Source organism: Gracilinanus agilis, chromosome 4 (assembly GCF_016433145.1).
Source record: "Gracilinanus agilis isolate LMUSP501 chromosome 4, AgileGrace, whole genome shotgun sequence".
NCBI lineage: Eukaryota > Metazoa > Chordata > Mammalia > Didelphimorphia > Didelphidae > Gracilinanus > Gracilinanus agilis.
In genome coordinates this window covers 251,826,941-251,853,074 of record NC_058133.1, presented here as the reverse complement: position 1 = coordinate 251,853,074, position 26,134 = coordinate 251,826,941, and the positions used below count along the sequence as shown (strand labels likewise).

General features: G+C 40.1%; 1 protein-coding gene and 1 pseudogene across 2 annotated transcripts; both read right to left on the bottom strand.

The window, feature by feature from the left end:
- Positions 1 to 1,711: 1,711 nt before the first annotated feature.
- On the bottom strand, positions 1,712 to 7,923 carry MOGAT3 (monoacylglycerol O-acyltransferase 3). 2 transcript variants are annotated; one of them, XM_044673351.1, is made up of 8 exons: positions 7,828 to 7,923; positions 7,541 to 7,637; positions 7,279 to 7,386; positions 7,083 to 7,153; positions 6,382 to 6,586; positions 5,841 to 6,015; positions 2,121 to 2,317; positions 1,712 to 2,025 (listed from the first exon to the last, which is right to left on the bottom strand). In XM_044673351.1, the coding sequence occupies exons 2-8, from the start codon at positions 7,611 to 7,613 to the stop codon at positions 1,871 to 1,873; spliced, it is 984 nt and encodes a 327-aa protein (XP_044529286.1). In that variant the 5' UTR covers positions 7,614 to 7,637; positions 7,828 to 7,923; the 3' UTR covers positions 1,712 to 1,870. The 2 variants fall into 2 exon arrangements, with proteins under 2 accessions (XP_044529286.1, XP_044529285.1); XM_044673350.1 differs by lacking the exon at positions 7,828 to 7,923 and adding an exon at positions 7,736 to 7,781.
- Positions 7,847 to 26,126, bottom strand: LOC123246322 (annotated as a pseudogene).
- Between the last annotated feature and the right edge of the window lie 8 nt (positions 26,127 to 26,134).

Here is a 26,134-nt window from a genome sequence, read left to right as displayed (position 1 = left end):
CTAGCCTTGAATGCCAAGCTAAATGAATTGTTCATCTATAAAATGCCTGGATTTTGTCAGGCTCTTTTTAGTAGCAAAAAACTGGAAAGTGAAGGAGTGTCCATTGATTGGGAAATGGCTGAATAAATGGTGGTATCTGATGGTGATGGAATGCTATTGTGCTGAAAGGAATAATGAACTGGAGGAATTCCATGTGAACTGGAAAGACTTCCAGGAAAGACTCTAGGAACTGATGCAGAGTGAAAGCAGCAGAATCAGGAGAATGTTGTACACAGAGACTGAAACATTATGGCACAATTGAATGTAACTGACTTCACTACTAGCAGCAATGCAATGATCAAGGACATTTCTGAGGGACTTATGAGAAAGAACGCTAGTCACATCCAGAGAAAGAATTGTGGGAACAGAAATGCAGAAGAAAAATATATAATTGATCACCTGGTTCGATGGGGATATGATTGGGAATGATGGCTCTGAATGATCACTCTACTGCAAATATTAATAATATGGAAATAAATTTTGAACAATGATACATGTAAAACCCAGTGGAATTGCTTGTCCGCTCCAGGATGAATGAGGGAGAAGGGAAGGGAAAAACATTCTAAATTAATTAATCAAAAAAATTTTTAAATTAAAAAAAATGCCTGGATTTTCTCTAAGGTCCTTTCTAATTTTATCATCTGAAATTCTAGAAACAAACAAGCCCCTATTCCAGGTGCTTTTCCAAGAAATTTCTAGTAACTCATTCAAGGGGAGAGGCAAATTTAACATATCCAGTCCCCTCCCTAATCCTCTGGCCTGGGGTCCAAAAAAGCAATCTGGCCTCACCCTACAGAACCAACTTTTTATTTTTAAACCTTTCTTTTGTCAAGCTACCCAGTTTACTTCTGCCAGCAGGGATTCATATTTTTCCCCTCCTGTGAATGTGAAATCCCCATCCCCTTTTATGATTATAATAGTATCAACTTTTATGATTATAACACAAATAATATAATTTGCTTCATATAAATTATAAACATTAGCTAAGAAAATACAACTTAAAGTTGGCAACAAATCTTGCTGATGGTATTTTGACCTTAAGCCTGAAACCCAAAAAAGTTCCAACCAAGCCTACCACACCTGTTGCAAAACCATAAGACAGGAGAGGCTGGGTGCAAATGTCATACATTAATGCTGACTCCTAGTTGGTCAGTAATAATAGACATAAAGTTACTACCCATAGTGATTATTTTTTTTCTATATTTTTTCTGGCTTATTCAGCACTTGCACGATCTGTCCATGTGAAAAATTTTGTATTCAATTTTTTATGACAGGGTGTCAGATTTCTATTTTAAAAACACTATCTCCTAAGGGCTTGGGAGATTGGCCTCCTCTCAATAAACTTACAATTTAGCTTGGAGTTTTGTACTGGTGTGATAAGATTTTTACCACACGCCCCTTCGATCCCAGCCCCACTTAAATCCTGGAAGGTCTCAAGAGTAAGCAGATCCTACCTACCTATCTCCTTCAAGATTCAGCTCAGGCTCCACATCTTACAAGGTTTTCCTGACTATTCTAACTTTTACTAATCCCTCAAAATCTAGCATTTGATTTCACACCATCTTATTTAGGACTTTCTGATTGCCTCCTCACTCCTTGGAAAATGGTACTCCTGTGATCTGGTTAGGCATTTGACTTATTCCCCCATGTGACCACAATGATGGAAGAGAGCTAGGGAGGGAAGAGTGTTTATTAGAAGGAAAAGGAATGTTTTCAAAGTGAGGGCAGGACCCAGTCCACTTCTGAGGGTCACACTTGTAAAGGGCTAGAGCTAAGATAGGGAAATGCATAGAATCGGAGTAGTGGGTGGTGGTGACACAGGGGCAGAGCCCTAGATAAACGTAAGATGGGTGGAAGGGGAGACACCACAGCTTTCTTTGTGCTCCTCAAACATCTGTTCTAAGGCCTCCATGTAGAGTTTGTGGTACCGGTTAACCTCCTCTTGACTGGGATTCGGACGATAGGGTACTGCGATGGGGCAGCCCACTGAAGGGGGAAAAGGGTTCATATGTTAAAAGGTAACCCAGAAGAAGTGACCCTCATAATTGGAGAAAATCAACTTCAAAGGAAAAGGAACTCACCAACAGTTGTAATGGGCACAGGGAAAGGTAGTAGCCCCCAGCGGAAGAGGAGACCCCGCCCCCAGAATATGCAAGGAGCAAAGCCAGTGAATTTTTTGAAGGCTGCCTGCAAAGTCCTTTGCCAGGACCCTATCCCAAATGATGCTTGTGTGAAGATCTCATTCTCTCCAAAGGAATACACAGGAACCAGGGAGGCCCTGTAGGACAGAGATTTGTTGATATTCATTTGTTTACCATGTGTTCAACTCTTCATTATCTCATTTGGAGTTTTCTTGGCAAAGATACTGGAGTAGGGGGAGCTAGGTGGCTCAGTGGATTGAGAGCTGACCTAGAGATGGGAGATCCTGGGTTCAAATTTGGCTTCAAACATTTCCTAACTGTGTGACCCTGGGCAAATCACTTAACCCCCATTGCCTAGCCCTTATGGCTCCTCTGCCTTAAAACCAATACACAGTATTGATTCTAAGACAGAAGATAAGTATTAAAAAAAAAAAAAAGATACTGAAGTGCTTTGCCATTTCCTTCTCCAGTTCATTTTATTACAGATGAGGAAACTGAGGCAACTAGGAGTTAAGTGACTTACCCAGAGTCACAGAGCAAGTAAATGTCCAAATCAGAATTGAACTCAGATCTTTCTGACTCCAGGCCCAGGGGTCTATCCACTTTGACACCTAGCTGCAACTAAGGGCAGGTTAGATGAAGTTAAAGGAAATAGAGAGGACAGGAGGAGACAGGTCAAGTCAGGCACAGACTAATTCCTAATTCCCTATTTCATCCCGACCCCCTTCACCATGCAGACAATGCACAGAAAACTGGAGAGAAGACAAAGACCAAAACAAATGCAAAGAGATGGTGAGGATGAGACACAGGGATCCTGTTAGAGGCTACATAGGCAGCTCAGTATTCTGCTTTCAGCTACACCACACTCCGTTGCTACAAAGATATGGATCTCAGAAGTTAATAATGATGGAACTTGGATTTGGACTCTTCCACTGCAACCTGGTATGCCAACATACACTCCTAGGACAGAGTTATCTGAGGTTCACAGGAATTAAGTCAGTGTGGTATAGCAGGTAGAGCAGAAACTCAGGAAGACCTGAGGTCAAATTCCATCTCCAACAATTACTAGCTATGTGACCTGTGGGTAACTAATTTAACCTCTCTGGGCCTTAGTGCCCCTTCTATACAAGGAGGGGCTCTGATTTATGGACCTTTAAGGCTCCTTCCAGCCTCCATCTTGCCCCAGGGCCATATGCCTAGAAAAGTATCATCAGAATAGAGATTTGAGCACATCTGAACCCTGTTGGTAGTATAATGGACAGGACACTAGATGTCAGGAAGACCTGAAATCAAATAAGGCTTCAGACACTTGCCAGCTATGTAATCCTGGGCAAGTCACTAAATCTTTGTGCACCTCAGTTTCCTCAACTTCAAAATGGTGACGATAATAATAACACCTACCTTCCAACTCTGTAAGGAGGATCAATGGGTCTGGAGATTAATAAGTTCTTGTTTCTCTCTAATTTGTTCCTCCATCTTCCCTGTCTCTGCAGCTAACATTCTATCTGATAGAATCTATCATACTGTCTTAAGTAAAATAATACCAGACTTTTAGATTGGTGCCCAGCACCACATACCTTTTCAGTTTTTTCATCATGTTACTCTCCTCTATACCCTAGCCAAACTGAACTCTATCCTCTCCAATCATTGACTACTTAGATTTTTCTCCTTGATCCCAGAGATGGCGGCCCATTTATCCATTATTAAATTCCTTCCTATCCTTTAAAGGCCAACACAAATGCCAAACCAGGGCTTTCCTGATCCCCCCTTGTTGGTTACCAACTTTCCCCTATGGAGTTTTCATGGTGGGAGATGGTAAAAGCAAAGCACTGTTTGGCAATTTAAATGTACTATATAATAAATATATAGTATGCATTATAGCTAAAGCTTTTTAGTTATTTCCCAAAATTCCAAAAGGAGGATTGCCCATGTCTTTCTTTAACTTTTTATCTCCAACAACTAAATATGCTTCTTTCTGCATGCAGTAGCTACTTCATTAATAGTTATTGAATTTATTTTAGAATTTAAGACTGTCAACATGGAATCTAGAAGCCCCCAAACTTGTAGCCTAGAAAGATTTTTTTTTTAAACCCTTACCTTCTGTCTTGGAGTCAATACTGTATATTGGCTCCAAGGCAGAAGAGTGGTAAGGGTAGGCAATGGGGGTCAAGTGACTTGCCCAGGGTCACACAGCTGGTAAGTGTCTGAGGTCAAGATTTGAACCTAGGACCTCCTGTCTCCAGGCCTGACTCTCAATCCACTGAGCTACCCAGCTGCCCCAGCCTAGAAAGATTTAATAACCCCAATTTACTTAGCTTGAAGGTGAAGGCCCCAAGTTCATCCTTGTTGTGTGTGGGTCCAATTTCACTTGTCTGGACTAACAATAGACTTTATTTTGAGCCTGAGTGGGAATGATCATTCCCATCAGTGCTAAGCCCAAGCCAGGTGACTCTTTGGTGCAGTAGGCAGCTCATCAGTCCTGTAAACTGAAGGTCCTGAGTTCAGTCCTTGGAAGGGAGGGTGTGATATACTGGTGGGAGAGGCTTCCGGAGATAAGAAGAGTTTCTCAGCTTGGACTTGTTCCACATGGGAATGATTATCCCCACTTCAAGCTCAAAATAAGGTCTATCTTTAGTCTGAGACAAGTGAAGTAGGACTTCCCCCTCAGAGAAAAATCTCCACAACAACAAGGTCAAACCTGGGGCCTTCACCTTCAAGCTAAGTAAACTGGAATTCATTAAATCTTTCTAGGCTACAGGTTTGGAGGCTTCTAGATTCCGCAAAGACAAGACTTACAGAATATTTCTCGTTCTTTGTCTCATTTAGTGAAACTTAGAACCATATATAGCAGAAGCATCACAAGGGATAGAAGGCACCTTAGGAGATCTCTCTTTTTTTTTTAAATCCTTACCTTCCATCTTAGAATCAATACTTTGTATTGGTTCTAAGGCAGAAGAGCAGTAAGGGCTAGGCAATGGGGGTTAAGTGATTTGCTCAGGGTCACACAGCTAGGAAGTGTCTGAATCCAGATTTGAACCCAGGACCTCCCATCTCTAGGCCTGGCTCTTAATCCACTGGGTCATCCAGCTGCCCCAGGAGATCTCTTAAGTCCTGAGGAGGAAACTGAGTCCCCAGAGAAGCCTGCCTCAGGATACAGAGCTAGTTCAGTGATAAGAGTTGAGGCCAAGTTTTCTATAAAGTCCAAGTGTCTTTCCATTGCACCACATTAGAAAATGGGAGTATTCATTGACTGACCCGGAATTAAGTCTCAAACTTACCACTAGAGTTGTGTGAGCCCCAACTGTGTTTCCTAAAACTCAAGTTTTCTTCCAGAAGGCAACCACACCAGCTCAATAACTTTGCTTTTTTTTTTTTTCTTTTTAATAGAGCCTCACCTTCTGTTTCAGAAGCAATACTGTGTATTGGTTCTAAGGCAAAATAACAGCAAGGGCTAGGCAATGGCCCAGGGTCACACAGCTAGATAGTGTGAAGCCACATTTGAACCCAGGGCCTCTTATGGCTCCTGGCTCTCAATCCATTAATCTACCTAGCTCTCCCCTAATACCTTTGCTTTTAAACTCTGGGTCACCCTCCAACCTCGTAGTTTCAGCCCTGTCTCCAGGGTCATTTTTTTTTTTGCCTCCATGCTAACAAACTCACCCATGCCTCAGGGCCAGGCGCACGAACCCCTGGCGCTTAAGAAGCGTGAGGCAATGTTCTCCTGGGACCCCGTGCAATGACTCATTAGCGCCCCCGACCAAGATGACCACAGCCTGACCACGCTGGGGCCCCGACAGCACGAAGTCCAGGCTCTGCCGGCTCACGGGGCATAGTCCTGCGGAGAGACTTGGGCTCCAGGACCCGAGGGCTCAGCTCAGGGCCCCAGTCTTCCCCAACGGTACACTTGCGCCACGGCGGTTTGGTGAGATTCTTTTCTTTCCCTCCGCACCCCTCCTCCCATCATAGATCATAGAAATTCATAGACTTCTCGCAGTTAGAGCCTTTCTTCCATTTTAGATATTCAAAAACTGAGACCCAGAAGGGAAATGATTTGGCCCATGGGGTTACACTACAGCGAGGCAGCTCTTGAATACAAGTCTGACTCCAAACATAGTCCTTCTTTTCTTAGACATAGAGGGGACCGCCTCCTCCCCACCACAATGACAGACGCGCGCACCCACAAGTATGCATACACACTCACCACAGCTCATGAGGTAGTCCCGGTACACCGGTATTCGAAAGAGGCCAGCCAGCCCTGCCAAGAAGGGCCGAATCCCCGGGAATTGACGGGAAAAGCCATTGCTCTCGGTGGCAAAATTACAAAAACTTCCAGCGCACATGATCCCATGAGGGTGTGAGCCTAGCACATAGTTTTTGTCTGGGGACAGTTCTGCTGTCTTCACCAGCTTTGCGGAGAAGGGGTGTGTGTGGGGATTGGGAGCGGAGCAACACCGGCTGAAACACCAACACCGACCCCCGCCCCAAACCTCTCGGGTTAAAAGCCTTCTTCCTGAGATTAGAGAGACCTTCCCTCCCCAAGTAGCCCTCCCTTCCAGCCCTCTACCCCCACGCCCCTCACCCGACCTTTTAGAAGAGAGCATAGGGATTTAAGAATTTTATCTCTACTGGAAGTCAAGAGAACAAAAGAGCAACCCCGGTTGGAATGGGAAAACGTCCACCATTCCAACCCTTAAATTTGAGGAGTGGGAGAAATTAAAGGCGGCGTAAACACAGATTATACACATGCCACCCACCACCCCACCAACCTCTGTCTTGTCTTATTCTTCCCTCGGACACAGGTTAAGGGGAGAAGAAACGAATGATCACGAGAATAAGGTGCTTAAGTAGAGAGGGACAGTATTAGGAAATGGGGGGTAGGCATTCCCAATATCCCACTCTCACCTTAATGGGATAGTAATCTCTAAAATGTTCCCAAACCTTCCAGTTCCTCACCCACTCAAAGCGCCGACCGCCTGCAAGGGGGAGAGGGGAAGGTGGAAGTGGGGGGTAGTCTGAGAGGTGCCTTTCCTCCCATCCATCACTCCCCCTTCCCTTTTCCCTCCCTTTAAGTCATTTTCTTTCAGTCTTCCCTGCTCACCTCGGTCTGGAGTGTCCCAGTCTAGAAAAAGCCACACCAGGTAGAGAACGGAGAGGAACCAGAACGAAGTGAAGAAGAGGAAGAGGAAGAGAAGAGAGAAGAAGAGGCCTGTAATGAGAAAAGCGGTGGAAGTTGGGAGAGAAAAAATAGAATTCTAGACCTAAATGTCCAGGAGCCCACCACACTCCCAACTCAAGAATAGCCCCGAAAGCCCTCCGCATCCCAAATCCCCTATCTCTAGCTTACGCAGGACCAGCCTCACCCATGAAGAGAAAGGTAAGTACAAATTGATAAACGCTGACAATTTCTATTCTCTGCTTCTTTGGGGTCTTCATGGTGGAAGACGGTGAAAATCAAACCTGCCAAAAGGGGAGAAAATGATCAAAGGGAGGCGGAGGAATGGTATCTTAAGGAACAGTGAAAGTAGGAGGGGGCGGGGACAGTGAGCAAATCTCACCAGAGGAAGGGTCCCAAAAGTCCTGAGGCTCTGTAATTGTTCCCAAGCTTTCTCTGCTTACACCTCACACTAAACTTTGACCTTCGACTTACCTTTCTGGTTAGTCACGGGGCGGAACACAGAGCAGTCAGCAGAGTAAGGTAGGGCCCCGGGGGACCGAGGTCCAGGATCCCTGAAGGGAGATGTTTACACTAGCTAGTGTCTGGACACCACGGTCCGACTGTCTTCCAGCCAGCTCCTTTTCTTTCGACCCCTGAGGGCCTCCTCCTAGGTGCCCGTCTTAGGGGGGTGGGTCAAGACGACCAAACTGGGTCGCCTACCCACCCCCCTGCTCTCATCAGGGGCTTTTTGAGCACTCGAGCTTTTCCTAGTCCCCACTTCTCCACACATGCATACGAAAGACAAATACTTTTTGTTTCCTCACCTCACCCCCCCCCCTTTTATTTTTTTTTTTTTCGGTCATAGAGGCACTGTGGGTTGGAAGATACCATCTTCCTGAAGGGTAGGGCAAAGTCAGAGGGCAGGAGTGAACCTAAGCTAAGCGGCTCCCAGGACAGTTCAGAGACACTCCTTTAGTTCTTTGAAAAATAGAATGTCTTTCTACTTGGTCTTTTTTTTTTTTTCTTAATTAACAGACCATTTAAAAAAATAATCGTGATAGAGATCTTTAGCTCTTTCTTCTAATAGACCTGTTGATCTGATCTTGCTGTTACCAGCATCTCAACCTTCCCAAAAATGTATAGTTCTTTTTTTTTTTTTTAAACCCTTACCTTCTGTTCTAAGACTCCATAAGTATTGATTCCAAGACAGAAGAGCAGTAAGGACTAAGCAACTAGGCTTAAGTAACTTGCCCAGGGTAACACAGCTAGGAAGTAACTGAGGTCATATTTGAACCTAGGACCTTTTGTCTCTAGGTCTGACTTCTCTATCCACTGAACCACCTAGCTGCCCCCAAAGTGTAGTCTTTTTCTTCATTTCACGCAGAGAGGAGATAATTTGAGGGACCACAAAAAATTGGCAGCTTTGAAGTGTTTGCCAACAAAGTAGATTTCATGATTAGATTCCTCCATGCATATAATTCCTCATTTACCAAGAGATTTTGCAATAAGGGCATTAAATCTTTAGGCCAATTCTCTACTTCTTGATCTTATCATAACCGCAAGTGTAAATCAAGTCATTCACTGACTTCACTTAATCCCTTGCACAATGAATAAAAGGTTGACCTGAGTTCAAATATGGCTTCCAACCCTTACTAGCTGTGTGGCCTTGGGCAAGTCACTTAGCCCTGTTTGTCTCATCTTTCTCATCTGTCAAGGAAAAGATGGCAAACCACTCCAATATCTTTACCATGAAAACCCAAGTAGAGTCACAAAAGAGTCAGACATCAACTGAAAATTACTGAAGAGCAATAATGCCATGCAATGTATGGTTCAACAATCCTCTGCATGTTCATTGAAGTCTTAAGCTTAACAAAATTGCCACTGAAGATTTGATAAAGAGGAAGAAGCTTTAATACTTTGCAGATCTTTGGACTAACACTACTGATACTTCTGATGCTGATCACAAATGCTAACTTGGTTTTAGCAGATACATAGTAGTTGCCAGTTTTGTGCGATACCAGCTGACTGGATTTGCTTCTATACCTTTGTTAACTTAGAAAAAACGCAGAATTACTAAATAGTCATAAAATCACTCTTTAATCAAGGGAAAGGGGGATTAGGGCTACCTGGCCTCTTTTGCAGAGCTGCGCCTTGTGCAGAGTCTAAGAATTGAACACTACTTTGCTCTGCTCCCTGATCCCCCTGGGAGTGACACCGCACTAGATGACGACTCCAAGGAACAAAGGAAATTGGGGAACTTATATACCATTTGGGAAGATACAGGGGCTGGGAGAGATGATTGACATTATACTGACAGGATACAATCAAGCTTGGGAAAGGAATCATAGCTAGAGGCTAGGGTGTAAGGGAAGGGGCTGTTTACACAAAGGATACTAAAGGATGGTCCCAGCCCGGTGTATCTTCCTGGGTAAGGGTCCCTGATACTTTGGGGAAGACTACCCAAGACAAAAGGGTATTTAGCATTTACCCTGGGGTTCATTATTCAGTCTGCAACTGCTAGTCTGAGATTTCCTTCAGGGTGGATTCTCAGGGGAACAGAGAACAAGCACAAGCTTTGGGGTCTCCAACCTACAAGCTATTTCTAAAACTTGAGGTTCATCAGATCTCACTAAGCCACAAGTTTGGGGACTCTAGATTCATGTCAACACCTTAAAGATATGTTTTAGCTTTTTTCAAAGACAGCCTTTCCCATCTCTGATGTAGCTTTTTAATAGCCATCTTCTTCAGTGTTTCACATTTTCAGAAAGATTTCTGGAATGATTTTCTGTCTGGAATCATAGCAGATATAGAAGAAAAGAAGCTTCTTTTCTTCTATATCTGCTATGATTCCAGACAGAAAAAGAGAGTTCAACAGAGTTTTTGCAAGCTCTCCCACCTAGGCTCTGTTCAGATACTATTTCCACTTATCCAAGATTGGAGTCCCTACTTCGAGTGAGGAAAGAGGATTTCACACACTGACCTCCTCCCATGACACACAAACACCCTTAACATAGGGTTTTAATACAGAGCAGCACTTACACACACACACAAACACACTTCTCAAATGACACACAGACTTCCAGCTCCCCAAAGGATCCCTGGACTCATTCTCCAGTAAGAAACAAGTCAAAGTCTGGAGAAGAAGGGGAAAAGAACCTAACCTTTTTTATGTCTGCCATGTGTCACATGTTGGCATAGTGAGTTATGGAGTTGGAACCTCTGCCAAAGTTCCAACATGGGGAAGGCAAGAGAAAAGGAGACCCATAATAACCAAGGGGACCAACAAATTTCAGGAAGAGGTGAGGATGTGTGTAATAGACTCTCTGTCTCTGGGGATCATGTCAAACCTAGAGTTTCCTAGGACATTAACTCCTTAAGCTGGGGGATCAGAGTTGGAAGTTGGATTCTAGAATCATCTGATAAAAGTGGGAGATCATATATAGGTATCTGGACTTGGAACTGGGTAATCATTGAGTTAGAAAGCAGTTAGAAAGCTGAGGAAGCAAAGAGTTTCACCAACCAGTGAAATGAAAAGAGCCATGACAGCTCAAGCAAAAGATGAGACCTTCTAATACCACTGACGACGTGGAATCTAGAAACCCCAAACTTGTAGCTTAGGGAGTGATGAACCCCAAGTTTAGAAATAGTTTGTAGGCTGGAGACCCCAAAGCTTGTGCTTGTTCCCTGTTCCCGTGAGAATCCACCCTGAAGGGAATCTCAGGCTAGCAGTTGCAGACTGAATAATGGACCCTTAGGGTAAAAGATAAGTGACTCTTTTGCCTTAGAAGCTTCTCCCATTGTACCACATCCCCCTTCCAGGGATGGAACTCAGGATCTTCCAACTTGCAAGACTGACGGGCTACCAACTGCACTCCTCTTGGTTCCTTACTCCTCAAATCAGTTTGTTTTAAGGAGTTTTGTTGGCCTTGGCAATGTTTCCATTTTGACCCTATTTTCATTCTCATCACAGAACTGTGATATCATCTGATGAGATTATTGCTATTGCAATAATTATTGCATTGTAAATAAATGCTTTTCTCGCCTCCACTCTATTCCAGTTTTCACAATCCTGCCAAAGTAATATTTATAGGATGTTGCTCTAATCTAAGCTCTGCTCAAGACTCCTCCTTGCCTAATGAAGAAAGTATAAACTACCTAGGCTCAGTATTCCACAACTTTGTTCTAACCTTCCTCTCCTTAAACTATTCTGCTTCACAAACTCTGTTAACCCTCCATCCTGAACTCAATCTTTGATTTCCTGCTTCCTCACCTTTTTTTATTCAAAGATATTTTATTCTCCCAATTATATGCAACAAGTTTTCCACATGTTTTCTGAAATTATAAGATCCAAATTGATTCCCTTCTTCCCTTTCCCCCCCCCTCAAAGATGGTAAGTAATTTTAGATAGATATTAAAGATATGAAGGAATGGCCCATTTATTGCTGCGCTTTCTAGTGTTTTATATTATACTAGGCAGGGAGTGTAGCAAGAGGGTTTCCACTTAAGAATGGTGATGGAAAATATAGCAAAGGGTTAAAAAAGAGATACTTATACCAGCAGGCTTTTAACAGTCTTGGTTTATTCCATTATGTTTCTCCTCCATCAGGCTTCTCCTTCTGGCCTCCTCTCTGGCAGAGCCAGAAGTAATGTATATATCACTTCTACCATGAGAACCAAGCTAGCCCATTGTGGGAATCAGACAGTCAACAAAAATAATCTTGACTAAAAACTGTTTTCCTACTTGCTGGACATCTGGAGCAAGGGAGGGAAAAATTCCCTATCTCAGTATCTCTTTCCCAAGGTTGCTTCTTCCTCAAGGCTGTGCCCTTTTACTAGCATTTCTCAAGAATTCCAGGAGTGGAGGGGGTGTAGTATTTGGGGAGGATTTAATCCCTTGGCTCCCCACATTATACCTTTAAAAAAAAAATCCTTATCCTTCTGTCTTGGAATCAATACTAAGTATTGATTTGAACCTAGGACCTCTCGTCTCTTGGCCTGACTCTCTATCCACTGAGCCACCCAGCTGTTCCCTGCCTCTTTACCTTACTAAAATATACAAATATGTACACATAATAGAGTTGTCTGTGACAAGAGTTCTCTCCTGAAGTTCCCTTACTACTCATCCTACCTTTTAAAATCATACCTTGGCTCAAGTCCTATCTCAGATCCCATTAGATGAATATTTATAAGCAAATTATATGTCAAAGCTTTTTTTCCTCGATTATAAAATATGGGTCATAGATTTAGAGCTGGAAGGCACTTCAGAGGACATTTAGTCTAACTCTCTAGTTTTACAGCAAAGGAAACTAACTGAAACCAAGGGAAGTTGAGTAGTTTGTCCAAAGTCACATATATTATAAGGTTGTATGGAACAGGGAAATGAGTTACATTTTTGTCTCAGAAATTTATTAACTGGATAATATTAAAGCAAGTTATCTCTTTTTGCCTCAGTTTCCTGGTATAAGTGAAAATGGAATTAGCTCACCTTTATTCATTCTTTAGATTTTAACCACTAGGAATATGCCACCCACCCAATTTAGAATTAAGTGGGAGGGGGAGAGGTCTATGACCCACATGTGCTAATAAGTGACAAATCAAAAACAAGTGACTCCCCCTGGGCGGTTGGGGCTGCCATTTGTCCACATAGTACTGGAAGTGGACACAGGAAGTGACAAAAAGAACTATCTTTTAAATATGATGATAACTTCCTGTGAAGGGGATTTTTGCCTTTTGAACTTGACCTTGGAGGAGCTCTGGTTGAGACCTCAGACTGCTTCCCTTTGAATTGTCATGTGGGTAGGTTAGGCTGACTCCCTTTCCTTGGTGTTTCTGGAGGCCCTAGCCTCAAAAGAGGCCTCTCATCTTAGAGGAGGCCTCTTGGCTAGAAGCCTTGTTTAATTAACCTCTGTGCCCCTTTGCTGGGGCCTCTGAAACCCATCTTGGTTAGGGCCTTCGGACCAGGCCAGAGTAACTCTCTCTCTCTCTCTCTCTCTCTGTCTCTGTCTCTCTCTCTGTCTCTCTGTCTCTCTGTCTCTCTTCTTCCCTACCTTCATTCTTCCTATTTGTAAATAAACTACCATAAAAGTCATCCTAACTTGGGTCTTTAATTTGGAGATCATGTAATCGATTTCCCGGTGATCAAACTCCTAAATATCCACTCCAAACATAATTTTTCCCTTTTACATATATAAAGAAGAAAATAATAATACCCATCTCCTAGGATTGTTGTAAGGATCAAATGATGTAATAATTGTAAAATACTTAACTCAGTGACTGGCATATAGTAAGCACTAGATAAATATTGACTATTGTTATTATCATTTCTTTAATTGGATCTTCCAAACTTAATAACTATTAGATTTTTGATGCAATGTTGTATATGTTATTATTGTATTCCTAAATTCTCTTATGTTGTGAAATTTGAGAAACCATTGTATTAAAAATGCTGTTAAAAAGATAATATTTTAATCTACATACTGTAGAATTTTGAATTGAGCTGTTAAAAGAATGTGATGAAAAATAGATATTAGAAAACTATTGACTATTTAATGAGGGATATCATGAATTTAAAACATGATACAAAATTTATTGTCAGAAGGCATCATTTCTAATGCTGAATACATTTCCAAATTATCCTATATAGAAATAATTAATCTTATTTTTTTTTGCATTTTATACTAATCACATAGAAAAACAAGGGGTTTCTGATACAAGCTGTTGCCTGTTCATACCTTTTTTGTTTGTTTTAAAACCTTCACATAAACAATAGGGCTCTGATTGGTATGATCTTTCTTTTTTGTCCCTTTCAATCAATAGGCACTGAGAGGCCTCTGGAGGGAAACAGGATAGGAGAAAGGCAGAGCCAAAATGTCAGAGTAGTAGTAAACAGGACAGGTAAACTCCCTTCCAGAAAACTCCAAAATAGATCTAGCAAATACACCAGACTGAATTCTTATAGGGCAATCCAGAAAGAAAAAAATCACAGGGAATCATTTGTCTAACCCAGCTCAGCATAGAGAGTTAGACAGTTCTGAATACACTGGAGATGAGATATATCCAGGAGCAGCCAACCAAAAACCTAAAGCAAAAGAAGGTGCCAGCGCCATATGGATCACCACCAAACACATACCAGGGATACTCAATGGGGGCCAGTGTATACTAGAAGTTTTGGTATCTACCCATTTGGGTTCAGAACTGAAAAAGTAAAGGTATGCAAAAGGGTGGACATCCTGGGTAGAGAGGCCCTGTATGGTGTCATGAGAAAGAGGAAGCCTGATGCAGTAATAGGCTCAGACCTCTGGAGTACAGCAGTTTCAACATCTAGCCCAGCCTATAGTATAATAACCAGGGCAGAAATCCCAGACAAAGGGATAATCTTCACACTGAACCAGTGAGATTTTCAGTTGGCTAAGAGGGGCTAAATCTAGCAGCAGTCTACTCTTACTCAGACCCAAACTCAGGTTAGTAATTTACAGAGTTCAGGCCAGAAGAGCAACTATCAGACTTTGCCCTGGATCAGGCCTCTTTGTGAGCACTGAAAGCTTTCCAGGCCCAGCTTGTCCCTGAGGTCCTGGAATAAACACAACACTCAAAATGGGCAAAAATTCTACTAGAATTCTGAAAAAAGTAGAATAAGAGGTGATGTGGGGGTTTTTTTGAGTTAGATTTTTTTTTATCAATGAAATGAAAGTTCTTGAAGAAATAAGAGTTATGGAAGAAAAAAATGGAAAGAGATGAACAGTTTGACATAGCTTCTAAGAGCCAAGATAGCAGAGTAGGAAGGAGCACTTTGAGTTTCTCCAAACTCACCTTCAAACAATTACCAGAAATATTTCTAAATTAATTCTGGAATAGTAGAACCAATAAAAGATGAGGTAAAACAGTTTTCCAGCCTGAGACAATGTGGAGGGTTGGCAGTGAAAATCCATCTCACTACAATACAAAGGGAATGTGGTCCAGCTGGGGAGATGTCCATGTGAATATGAACAAGTCCTGACAGACCAGAAAGGAAGGGATAGGAGGCATGGAGCAATATTTAGCTCAATCCAGAGCAGGTAGCATTCAGGCAAAACAGCAGCAGACCTCCTCACAGTGGATTGGCAAGACGACCATAACCAGCACATATTGTAGTCACAAACAAAAATTTGGGACAGCATCCCTTCCACCCCAGGAACAGAGCTGAACTTTTAACATATAGGCAAAGATCACAAAATAGTCTGGAAAAATAAGTAAAAGCCAAAAAAGTGCCCCCCCTCGCTCCCCCCCCAAAACCCTGACCTAAGAAAGCCATTTTAGTGACAGGGAAAACAAACTCAGAACTGAACAATAATGCCAAAACATGTGAAAAAAGGAAAAGTATGAAAGAACTTATAAAAGAGCTAGAAAAGGAATTCAGAAGTAAAATAACAGAGGTAGAAGAAAAACTGGGAAAAGAAATGAAAGAGTCAACGAATTGGTAAAAGATATTTAAAAATTTAGTAAAGAAGGAAACAACTGTCTAAAAACTAGAATCGGCCAAATATAATAGGAGGTACAAAACTCCACTGAAGAAAACAAGTTAATAAAAAGTAAAATTGATGAAATGGAAAAGGAGGAACAAAGATTCAATGAAGAAATTAACTTTCTAAAAATTAGAATTGGGCAAATGGAAGCTAATGACTCCATAAGACATTAAGAAACAATAAAATAAAATCCAAAGAAGAAGGAAATATGAAATACCTCAATGGAAAAACAACTGTTTTATAATGATCAATATGGAAGTATGTTTTGCATGATAATATAGGTATAACACAGATCAAATTGCCTCTCATTTCTAGGAGGGAGGGAGGGAAATGAGGGTGGGAGACAATTTAAATCTTATAATTTCAGAAAATGTATGTTGAATATTGTTATTACATGTAATTGGGAAAACAATTTTTTTAATGGAAAAACAACTGACCTTGAAAATACCTCCAGGAGAGATAATCTAAGAATCAGTGGACTACCTGAAAACCATAATGCCATATTACCAGAAATTATCAGGGAATAATGCCCTGTTGTCTTCATAAAATAAGGGAAAATAGAAATTGAAAGAACCCACTAATCATCTCCTGAAAGAAATCACCAAATTAAAACCTCCAGGACTGTTACAGCCAAATTCCAGATCTCTCAGACTAAGGAGAAAATATTGCAAGCAATCAGAAAGAAAAAAATTCAAATACCATTCAACCACAGTCACAACTATGCAGGACTCAGCAGCATTAAAGGACTGAAGAGTTTTGAATATGATATTCCAGAAGGCAAAGGATCTAGAATTGCAACTGAGAAATACATACCCAGTGAACTTGAGCATAATCCTTCAAGGGAAAAAATAGTTATTTAATGTGTGTGTGGTGAAAAGTGAAGGGAGGAAGGTAGGATGGATGGGAGAAAGGAGAGAGGAAGGTAGAGGAAGGGAAAGGAAGGTAGCGTCCCAGCCCTGGCAGGGGCAATTGATCAGAGCCCTTAATGAAATTATCAGAGAGCAACTTTAGGGTTTGAATAGCTAGATTTTATTTTAATTAGAAAGGGAAAGATCTAGGGAAAACTAAGAGGTACGAAAAAAGGGTAAAATGTGCGGAGAGAGATCAGGGTCTCAGGGTAGAGAGAGCCCAGCCAGCCTCCAAGGTCGAGAGAGGGAAAAGGTGCCAAAACTTTCCCTTTTATAATTTCCCTGACACCTCCCCCAATGGAAGTAGGAGGTGTCAGGGGAAGTTGTAGCAGAGAGAGTCCTGGGAGACATAGTCTTCCAGGGCTTACAATAATTTCAAATGACACAAATGAAATAAAGGACTTTTAAGCATTCCTGATGGAAAGACTAGTTGAACAGAAAAGTCAGTAATCAAATAAAACTTCCAAAAGAAGCATAAAAAGATAAAGAGGAAAGAGAAAACTCAGGGAATTCAATACAGTCAAACTGTTTACATTTCTACATGCAAAGGAGATAATTAAAATATTTATGATACTAAAATATTTGATATATACTTAAGAAACTTTATCACTATTAGGATAGTGAGGGATATGCATTGGTAGAGGGCAGGGAATAAATTGAATATGATGGGATGATATTTAAAAAATTAGGAAGTGAGAAAAAGGAACATACTAGGAGAAAAGAAAAAGAGAGATAGGGAAGGATAAATTATCTTACATGGTACTGATACTTAAACCAGGATGAACAAAGAAAACTAGACCAATCTCCCTAGTGAATATTGAAACAAAAAAATTAAAATAAGACACTAGCAAGGAGATTACAGTAATATATCACAGAATCATGCACTATGACCAGATGAGTTTTATACAAGGAATGCTAGAATGGTTCAATAATAGGGAAATTATATCAATAAAATTAAGTACCATATCAATAGTAAAATCAACAGAAACCATGTCATTATCTCAATAGATGGAGAAAAAAAACTTTTGTCAAAATACAACATCCATTCCTATTAAAGACACTAGAGAGCATTGGAATAAATGGACCTTTTCTTAAAATGATTAATAGTACCTATTTAAAACCATCTACAAAAATTAGAATGAGGATAAGCTAAAGGCCTTACAATAGGGTCAGAGATGAAGCAGGGATGCCCATTATCACAACTATTCAATATTGTACTAGAAATGCTAGTTATAGCAATCAAAGAAGAAAATGAAATTGAAGGAATTAGAATAAGCAATGAGGAAACCAAGCTATCACTCTTTTTAAATAATATGATGGTATACTTAGAGAATCCACCAAAAAACTAAAGGAAACAATCAACTTTAAAAGTTGCATGATATAAAATAAATCCACACAAATCTTTAGCTATACTACCAACAGTAAGAGATAGAAAGAGAAACCCCATTTAAAATAACTATAGACAGAGACTGATACACTGTGGTACAATCTAACATAAAGGTGTTCTCTACTAGCAGCAATGTAAGGATCCAGAGCAAAGTTGAGGGACTTATGAGAAAGAAAACTAGCCACATTAAGAGGAAGAACTGTGGGAGGAGAAACAGAAGAAAAACAACCTCTTGAACACATGGGATGATGGGGACATTATTGGGAATGTAGACACTAAATGATAACTCTAGTCCAACTATCAATAATATGGAATTAGATCTTGATCTAGATACATGTAAAACCCAGTGGAATTGTGCGTCAGCTAAGTGGGGTAGGGGGTTTTGGGGGAAGAAGGAAAGAACATGAAATATGTAACTAGGGGAAAAATATTCAAAATAAAAATTAAAAAATAAAATAAAATAACTGTAGACAGTATAAAAATACCTGGATGTCTACCTGACAAAAAAAAACCCCAGGAACTATATGAACACAATTACAAAACATTTTTTGCACAAATAAAATCAGATTTAAACAATTAGAAAAACATTAATTACTTATGGATAGGCCTAATATACTAAAAATTACAATTCTACCTAAATTAATTTACCTATTCATGGGGGCAGCTAGGTGGGTTAGAGTATTGAGAACAGCCAGGCTTAGAGACAGGAAGTCCTGGGTTGAAATCTGGCCTCAGACACTTTCTAGCTGTATAATCCTGGGCAAATCACTTAACCCCCATTGCCTAGCCCTTACTTTTCTTTAACCTTGTAACCAATACACAGTATTGCTTCTAAGATAGAAGATAAAGATTTTTAAAAATTACATATTCAGTCCCATACCAGTCAAACTACCAAAAAATTATTTAATAGAGCTAGAAAAAAATAAGAAAATTCATCTGGAAGAACAAAAGGTCAAGAATATCAAAGGAATTGGTGGGGAAAAAGTGAAAGAAGGTGATCTAGTTGTAATAGACCTTATATTGTATCAGAAAGCAATACTCATTAAAACAATATGGTGCTGGCTGTAAGAAATAGAGGAATAGATAAGTGGAAAAGAAATGACCACCATAACCTAATATTGGATAAATCCAAAGGTCCAAGCTTTTTGAGAGGAAGAACTTATTATTTGACAAAAACTAGGCATAGACCAGCATCTCACACCATATAGCAAGATAAAAATCAAAATGGAAAAATAACTTAGAAATGTGGGGGGAAATTGCACAGAAATGGTTTGGAATGTTAGAGAGAGGACTGATGGACAGAGGCAGTTGGAAGAGGGAGGGGAGAGATGGGAGGGAGTGACAGTTGCACTCTCTGGATCTCGGGACTGGAAAGTGGTCCCTCTGCCTCTCAAGATAGAAACTACCTCTATTCCTGGGATTTTCCCAACTGTTTGCTCTACCTGGATTCCTGTGGATTGTGCTATCTAAAAAAAGGATTTAAAGGGGCTGCTTTAACTGTAACACCTGTTTTGGGGGGCATTAGCCCAAGGAAACAAGCCAAAGTCAGTTAGAGTGGCTCTGAGGGTTAGCTAATCAGCACTCTTGGCTAACCTCAGTAACACTATCCCAGGGTTTCCCTGTCCAATTTACCTTCGTAAGAGAGTTTTCTTACAGTTTTGTTAAAGCCAGCTAGGTTTTACAGCCTATTTTACAAAAATTTGGGAAAAAAATAAAACAGTGGGAAATTTGGGGCAAGTTGGGCCTGCATACCTTTCAAAAGCCTGTGTGACTGTAGAAAGTAGCCATCTTGAAACCAGTTCCAGTCAGTACAACTAATCTGCCTAGCAACACCATAGCCAATAAGAAACCACTTGGTCTGAAGGGGTAGGGCAGCTCTTTAAAGGGCCAGACATAAAGACATTCTTTCCTTTACAAGAGGCTTTTCAAGATACAAGCAGGGCAAACAGATTATTCTTAGCCATGAGTTATCTAGCCTTGATTGGATATTTCTTTTATATGATTTATACCTTATTTTTTGGCATAATCCCGGATTATATTTATTTTCTGCTTAACATCTATGAAAGCTTCCAAGTGCTAAAGATTACTTTAGACCATTTAATTTCCTTTGTGCCTACATGTGCTGGAGTAATATTCTCTTTAATTCAATTATACTATGCCCTGAAAAAATGTGTTCATTTGATCTGTGGAAAGAAATCAAAAGACAATGAAATCTCAGTGATAATGTTAGCAATGAGGGAGGAGTTAACACATCTAAGAGAAATGGTTAGGCAACTAACTGAGGAAAAACAAAATGGCAAAGATATTAACATACAACAAGATGCAACTAAAAATAACAATGTAACTGAGCAAGAAAATACAGATGAGGCTGAAGAGGGAATACCAATACTGCCACTAAGAGACCATATGAGCTTACAAGCAGACGTTGGTATAATCCATATCAAAACACAAAAGCCACTTACAGCAGCAGATTTGGAAAGTCTGAAGAAAAGGATTTCTTCATGGTTTTCCAAACCTGTAAAATGTTTGAAAGAATTCAAAAGAGCAATTAGGCTTTAGATCCACATTTGCAAGACACTGAAATTCTTCTCTCTGAATTATTTCCTAAAAGAGAAAAGCAACAATTCATTGAGGAGACTAGGAACAATCCAAATTTAACACCATAGCCACAGGAAGGAACAGACTTAGAATTATCTAATAATGTAAATCTACATTAAGAAAGGCCAGAGAGGATTTATTAAGGCAATGAAAAGTTTTTCAAAAAAAGCAGATACTTGGGGACAATTTGAGAAGTTGAGGCAGGAGAGTGGGGAACATCCATCAAAGTTCCTTGATTAGGTGATTAAAATATCAGAGGATGTGCTTGGCTTCGATAATTTAAATGAACAAAATCTCCAACACATAAGGAGACAATTTGTGAAAGGCAGTAATACATCTATTAGATCATATTTTAAACTTCAGTGCCCAGACTGGGAAACACTAAGTCTGGAAGATTTAAGAAAAACTGCAACTTATATATTTACAAGTCATAAAGAAATCTTAAATGAAAAGGATGAAATAATGAAAGAGCTTAAAACCAAGCTCAAGGAGGCAAATAGCACAATTAAATAAAAAGAAATTGAGGAAATAAAAAATCTAGCTGTTCTGCAGTCATACAGACCCACAAGAAATTACACACAAAACAATCAAAGAAGAAATTTGCTCAAGTGTTTCCTATGTGGAAAATTGGGACATGTAGTCCGTAACTGTCATTTAAAGGCACAATTAGTTCAAGTTAAAAACAAAAATGGGTCCTGGAAAAGCAACACAAAGTATAGTAACAACAATACATGAACAAATACAAAATGTTGCCATTGTAATTGCAAGAATTCATTGCAAGCCCCAAATTTAGAAACAAGGGGAAAGACCACGTTATTTGCAGGTAGTCTCAGGTGCTGCCAAACAAAGCCAATTATGAAGCCAGATGCAAGGGGTGAATGCAAAAAGCAAACAAGAGAAAAGGAATTGGGAAAATGACTTGGGGAAATTGCATTGATATAGAATTAGTGGGTGTAAAAACAAAACACAAAACTAAGGAACTGGAAAATGATGAAATGCAATTATAGAAAGATATTGAGGAAATGTGGAGTAAGGTTTATGGAACAATGGATAAAGACACAAGGGGAGAAGGGAATGTAAATATTGTAACAACAAAGGGTACACTTACAATAAACTGGCCAGTAAAAAATGATTTAGCAAACCAAGAAGACAAAGAAACAGTTTTTAGCAATAATAACTTAAAAGTATTTTCAGCACAAACCAAAAACAACTTATTAGGGGAAACTACAATTCACAAACTAATGATAGGGAACTAAAGCAACAAACAAATATAGTAGAATCACAATTAGCAGGGAATTCTAATTATGCAAAAACAAAAAGTTTCACCAACTGCGAGGGACAAAAGTTAGTACAAAAGACCAATGAGTGAGACCAAGCAATATCTCCAGAGATTCTCATGAGAAGACCTGAAGAGATAATCAAAAGTGATGATACAAAAAAAGGAAATGTCACTGATATATTACAACACTATAAAATTAAATCCTAATGTGGAAGAATTTAAGTCAAAAACACATACGGAATCTTAAAACAACAAAGACATCCCAACATCCTTAAATCTTCATGCTCAAGCAATTCCAATGCAAAAAGCAGAGGGATTGCAAAGTGAATTCTCAAATCAAGAATCTGTATCTGTCAATAATTCTTACATACGAACACTGGACCAAGAATGGGATTTGGGGAAAATAGAATTACAAGCACCAATGATTCCAGTATTTCAAGAACCTAAAAATACTGAGCCACGTGTAATGATAAAAGTGGGAACAGAAATATATCCAGCATTAATTGACACAGGTGCTACACACTCAGTGCTAAAAATATCTGAGGAAAGCAAAATCGTGGGTTCTATAAAAGTTATGGGAGGGCAGCTGGGTAGCTCAGTGGATTGAGAGCCAGGCCTAGAGATGGGAGGTCCTAGGTTCAAATCCGGCCTCAGACACTTCCCAGCTGTGTGACCCTGGGCAAGTCACTTGACCCCCATTGCCTACCCTTACCACTCTTCCACTTAAAAGTCAATTCACAGAAGTTAAGGGTTTAAAATAAAAAAAATAAATAAATAAAAAGTTATGGGAGCCACAGGAAAAACAGAAAGTACCAAAACTAAAATAAAAAATGGTAACTCTAGGGCCCTTAACTACAGAACACACATTCCTGTTAATACCTGGATGTTCATCATATCTTCTGGGTAGAGACTTTTTGTGTAAAATAGGAGCTACAATACAATGTGACACATCTAGAAAGATTTTCCTACATTTGCCATTGAAACACCATCCATTGCTTTTCCTGGGGCAAGTGGATAAAATAAAAGATCATGAGTCAAACACAATCTTTGAAATCCCCAAAGAAGTTCCTCAAGAAGTATGGGCAAAACAGTCAATAGATGTAAGGGATTTTAAAATCTGCAATACCAGTAAAAGTTAAAGTGAAGGAAGGAACACTTCCTAAAATACTCCAATACAAATTAAGCAAAGAAGCAATAGACAGAATCACCCCAATCATAAACAGTCTGATCCAGCAGAAAATCTTGGTACCAGTAATTTCAGAGTACATCACACCCATAATGCCTATAAAGAAACCAAAATTATATGAGAAAGGCAATGTGCAGTGGAGATTTGTACAAAATGTAAGGGCAATAAATTATTTCATCATCAAAAGTCACCCTGTCATTCTAAGTCCATCTAGTATCCTGGCTGAAATTCCTAGTAATTAAAAATTTTATACCATGATAGATCTGTGCAGTGCCTACTTTTCAATACTTTTATAAAGAAAAGAGGTCCTAGGGAGATATAGGTATGCAGTAATACAGATGTACCTCTGTATTCTCCCTAGGTGCAGATGATGGGGGAAATACCAACCCCAATCACCCTTGCTAGATACTAATTTCCCCTTTCAATAACAATTGCCCAGGGAGGACTCCAAAAGGTTAGGTGGATGGGTAACCCTTTCAGGTCCAACCTGGGGTTGGATAAATTATTAATATAGGGCTCTGATTAGCCTTGGATCACATTTCTTATCTGACTGCATTAGCTCCCTCCCCAAGAGTCATGATATAAAGACCACTCAGGAAGGTACTTATTAAACACTCTTTATCTATAATCTATAATTAGGGAAAGGATAAACAGGATAAGGATTGGGATTTGAGACCCTGTCAATCTAATACCTATAATTAATTAATTAACACTTAGGACTGGAGGCTATTGATTTAGTAGAAGCTGGAGCTTTGTTCTTCACAACCCCTCTGGCCAAGCCTGGCCACTGCCAAGCCAGAGAATGGTGACTGCTCTTGATGCAGCTGTATTGGTGGTTTTATTCTCTCAGCTTTCTCACTATCAGTGTTTGGTGATGCACCAGCTCTCACAGTCTTCAGGAAATATTCAGTTCCTACCAACGCTCTTCTTCATAGACCTCCCAGCCTCCCTTCACCACCCAGGGACCCAAGCCCAAAGACCAAAGACCAAAAGCCCCTCCAGGTGGCTGTTAGGGTTATTTATACTCCCAGGCCAACTGACTTTTGCCCCTGACTCACAGTATCTGGGAACATTCCAATCTCTTCAACTGCCTCCTTTGTCAATCAAGGTGACATCTAAATTTCTCAGGATATGGATATAACAATACCCATTGACAAGGAAAGCCAAAAGATTTTTGCTTTTACTTAGAATGGAAATCAGTTCTGTTGGTTCCATTTGCCTCAACATTTCTGTGAAAGTGGAAATTTGTTCTGCCAAATCTTAAAACAAGATTTAAAATCCATAGTATTTAAAGAAAGTAAGATCATACACTTTGTGGATGACATCCTCATTGCCAGTCTGATTTCAAGAGCTTGCCTTAATGACAGTACAAAACTCCTAATAGAGCTTCACAAAAGAGGTCACAAAGTATCAAAATCTCAATTGCAATGATTTATGCCCAAGGTGGAATACTTAAGATTCATTTTTGAAAAAGGAACAAGAAAAATCTCAAAGAGTGGCTGATATCCAAAAGCTCAGTGTGCCCCCCCCCCCAACAAAAAAAGCAACTTCAAGCAATTCTTGGAGTAACAGGTTTCTGTAGACAATGTTACAGCCAAATAACCAAGTGTCTCATGAACCTAACTAGAAAAGAGGTCACAGAACCTTTAAGACTCACAGCTGAACATCACCAAATACTAGCCAAACTCAAAGAATCCATCATAACAGCACCAGCACTTGGAATTCCTGATTATGACCAAGATTTCCATCTATTTGTACATGAGGCACAAGAGGTAGCTTCTGCAGTTTTAGTGCAAAGCCTAGGACCCAGTTTTAGACCCATGGCATACTATAGCTCAATATTAGACACAGTTGCCAGAGGCATGATCCCATGTCTCTGAGCAGTGGCAGCCACAGCATTAATGATTCAAAAATCTATGGATTTAGTCCTGGGATCCAAACATAGTGTTCACTCTGCCCACCAGATAGAAGCAATATTGAAAAAATGTATCTCAAAAGCTTTCACTCACCAAAGATTGTCACAGTATGAAATTGTCTTATTAAGCAATGAGAACATCACATTGAAACGTTGCAACATTTTAAACCTAGCAACTCTACTTCCAGATTTGCCACTCAAGGGAGAATCAATTCATGACTGTGAAGAAACTATATCCTTAGTGGAAATGTCCAGAATGGACTTAAAAGATACACCATTGATAAGCCCAGACAGCTCTAGTTTTATGTATCAAAGTGAATGATTTTCAGGAGCAACAGCAGTTAGTCAGAAACACTATAGTATGGATCTCTGCCAGAAGACATGAGAGGTCAAGGGGCAGAATTGGTGGCACTGATAAGGGCATTGCACATTTGAAAAGATAAAAGGGTGAACATCTTTACAGATTCCAAGTATGGATTTTGATTAATACACACCACTGGAGAGATATGGAAGCATAGAGCATATATTACAAGTGGAGGGAAACAGATAGCACATGCAAGCCTAATAATGGAACTCAAGGCTATACAATTGCCTAAGGAAGTGGCAGTGGTCCACTGCAAATCACACTCATTGGGGAAAGACCCAGTATAAGTAGGAAACTATAATAGGTATAGGCTTTAAAAGTATAAAGGCAGATTTTTGCAAGTATATTAGGGAAAGCCTTGGCTGGAAGTCATGGACATTCTGAATAGAATGAAGGGGTAGGGAGGAAAAAGCTAAGCAATAGACATTGCTGTTTTGTGAGGGGTTGGAGCAGAAGTACAATCAGCAGTCCATATTTGACCTGGGAACTTGGAGAGTGGTGAAAGTTGTAAAGGCTGAAGACATCATCCTGCAAGTCAACTCTGAGTAGGGAAGAGGCCTATGTTCTGGTGGACAATTTGCAGACATCTCTCCCTACCTGGTTACTTTTGGATCATCAGCTGTAGAGGAGTTGGTTCCGTATCCTGAAGACATCTCTGGAT

What these genes read in the sequence shown, in the direction of transcription:
- MOGAT3 (XM_044673351.1), bottom strand. Translation starts at nt 7,613, where the DNA reads ATGAAGACCCCAAAGAAGCAGAGAATAGAAATTGTCAGCGTTTATCAA. An exon ending in GAGATTACTATCCCATTAAG is followed by an intron (nt 6,587 to 7,082) that starts GTGAGAGTGGGA and finishes TTCTCCGCAAAG; the next exon opens with CTGGTGAAGACAGCAGAACT. An exon ending in CGCCTGGCCCTGAGGCATGG is followed by an intron (nt 2,318 to 5,840) that starts GTGAGTTTGTTA and finishes TCTGTCCTACAG; the next exon opens with GGCCTCCCTGGTTCCTGTGT.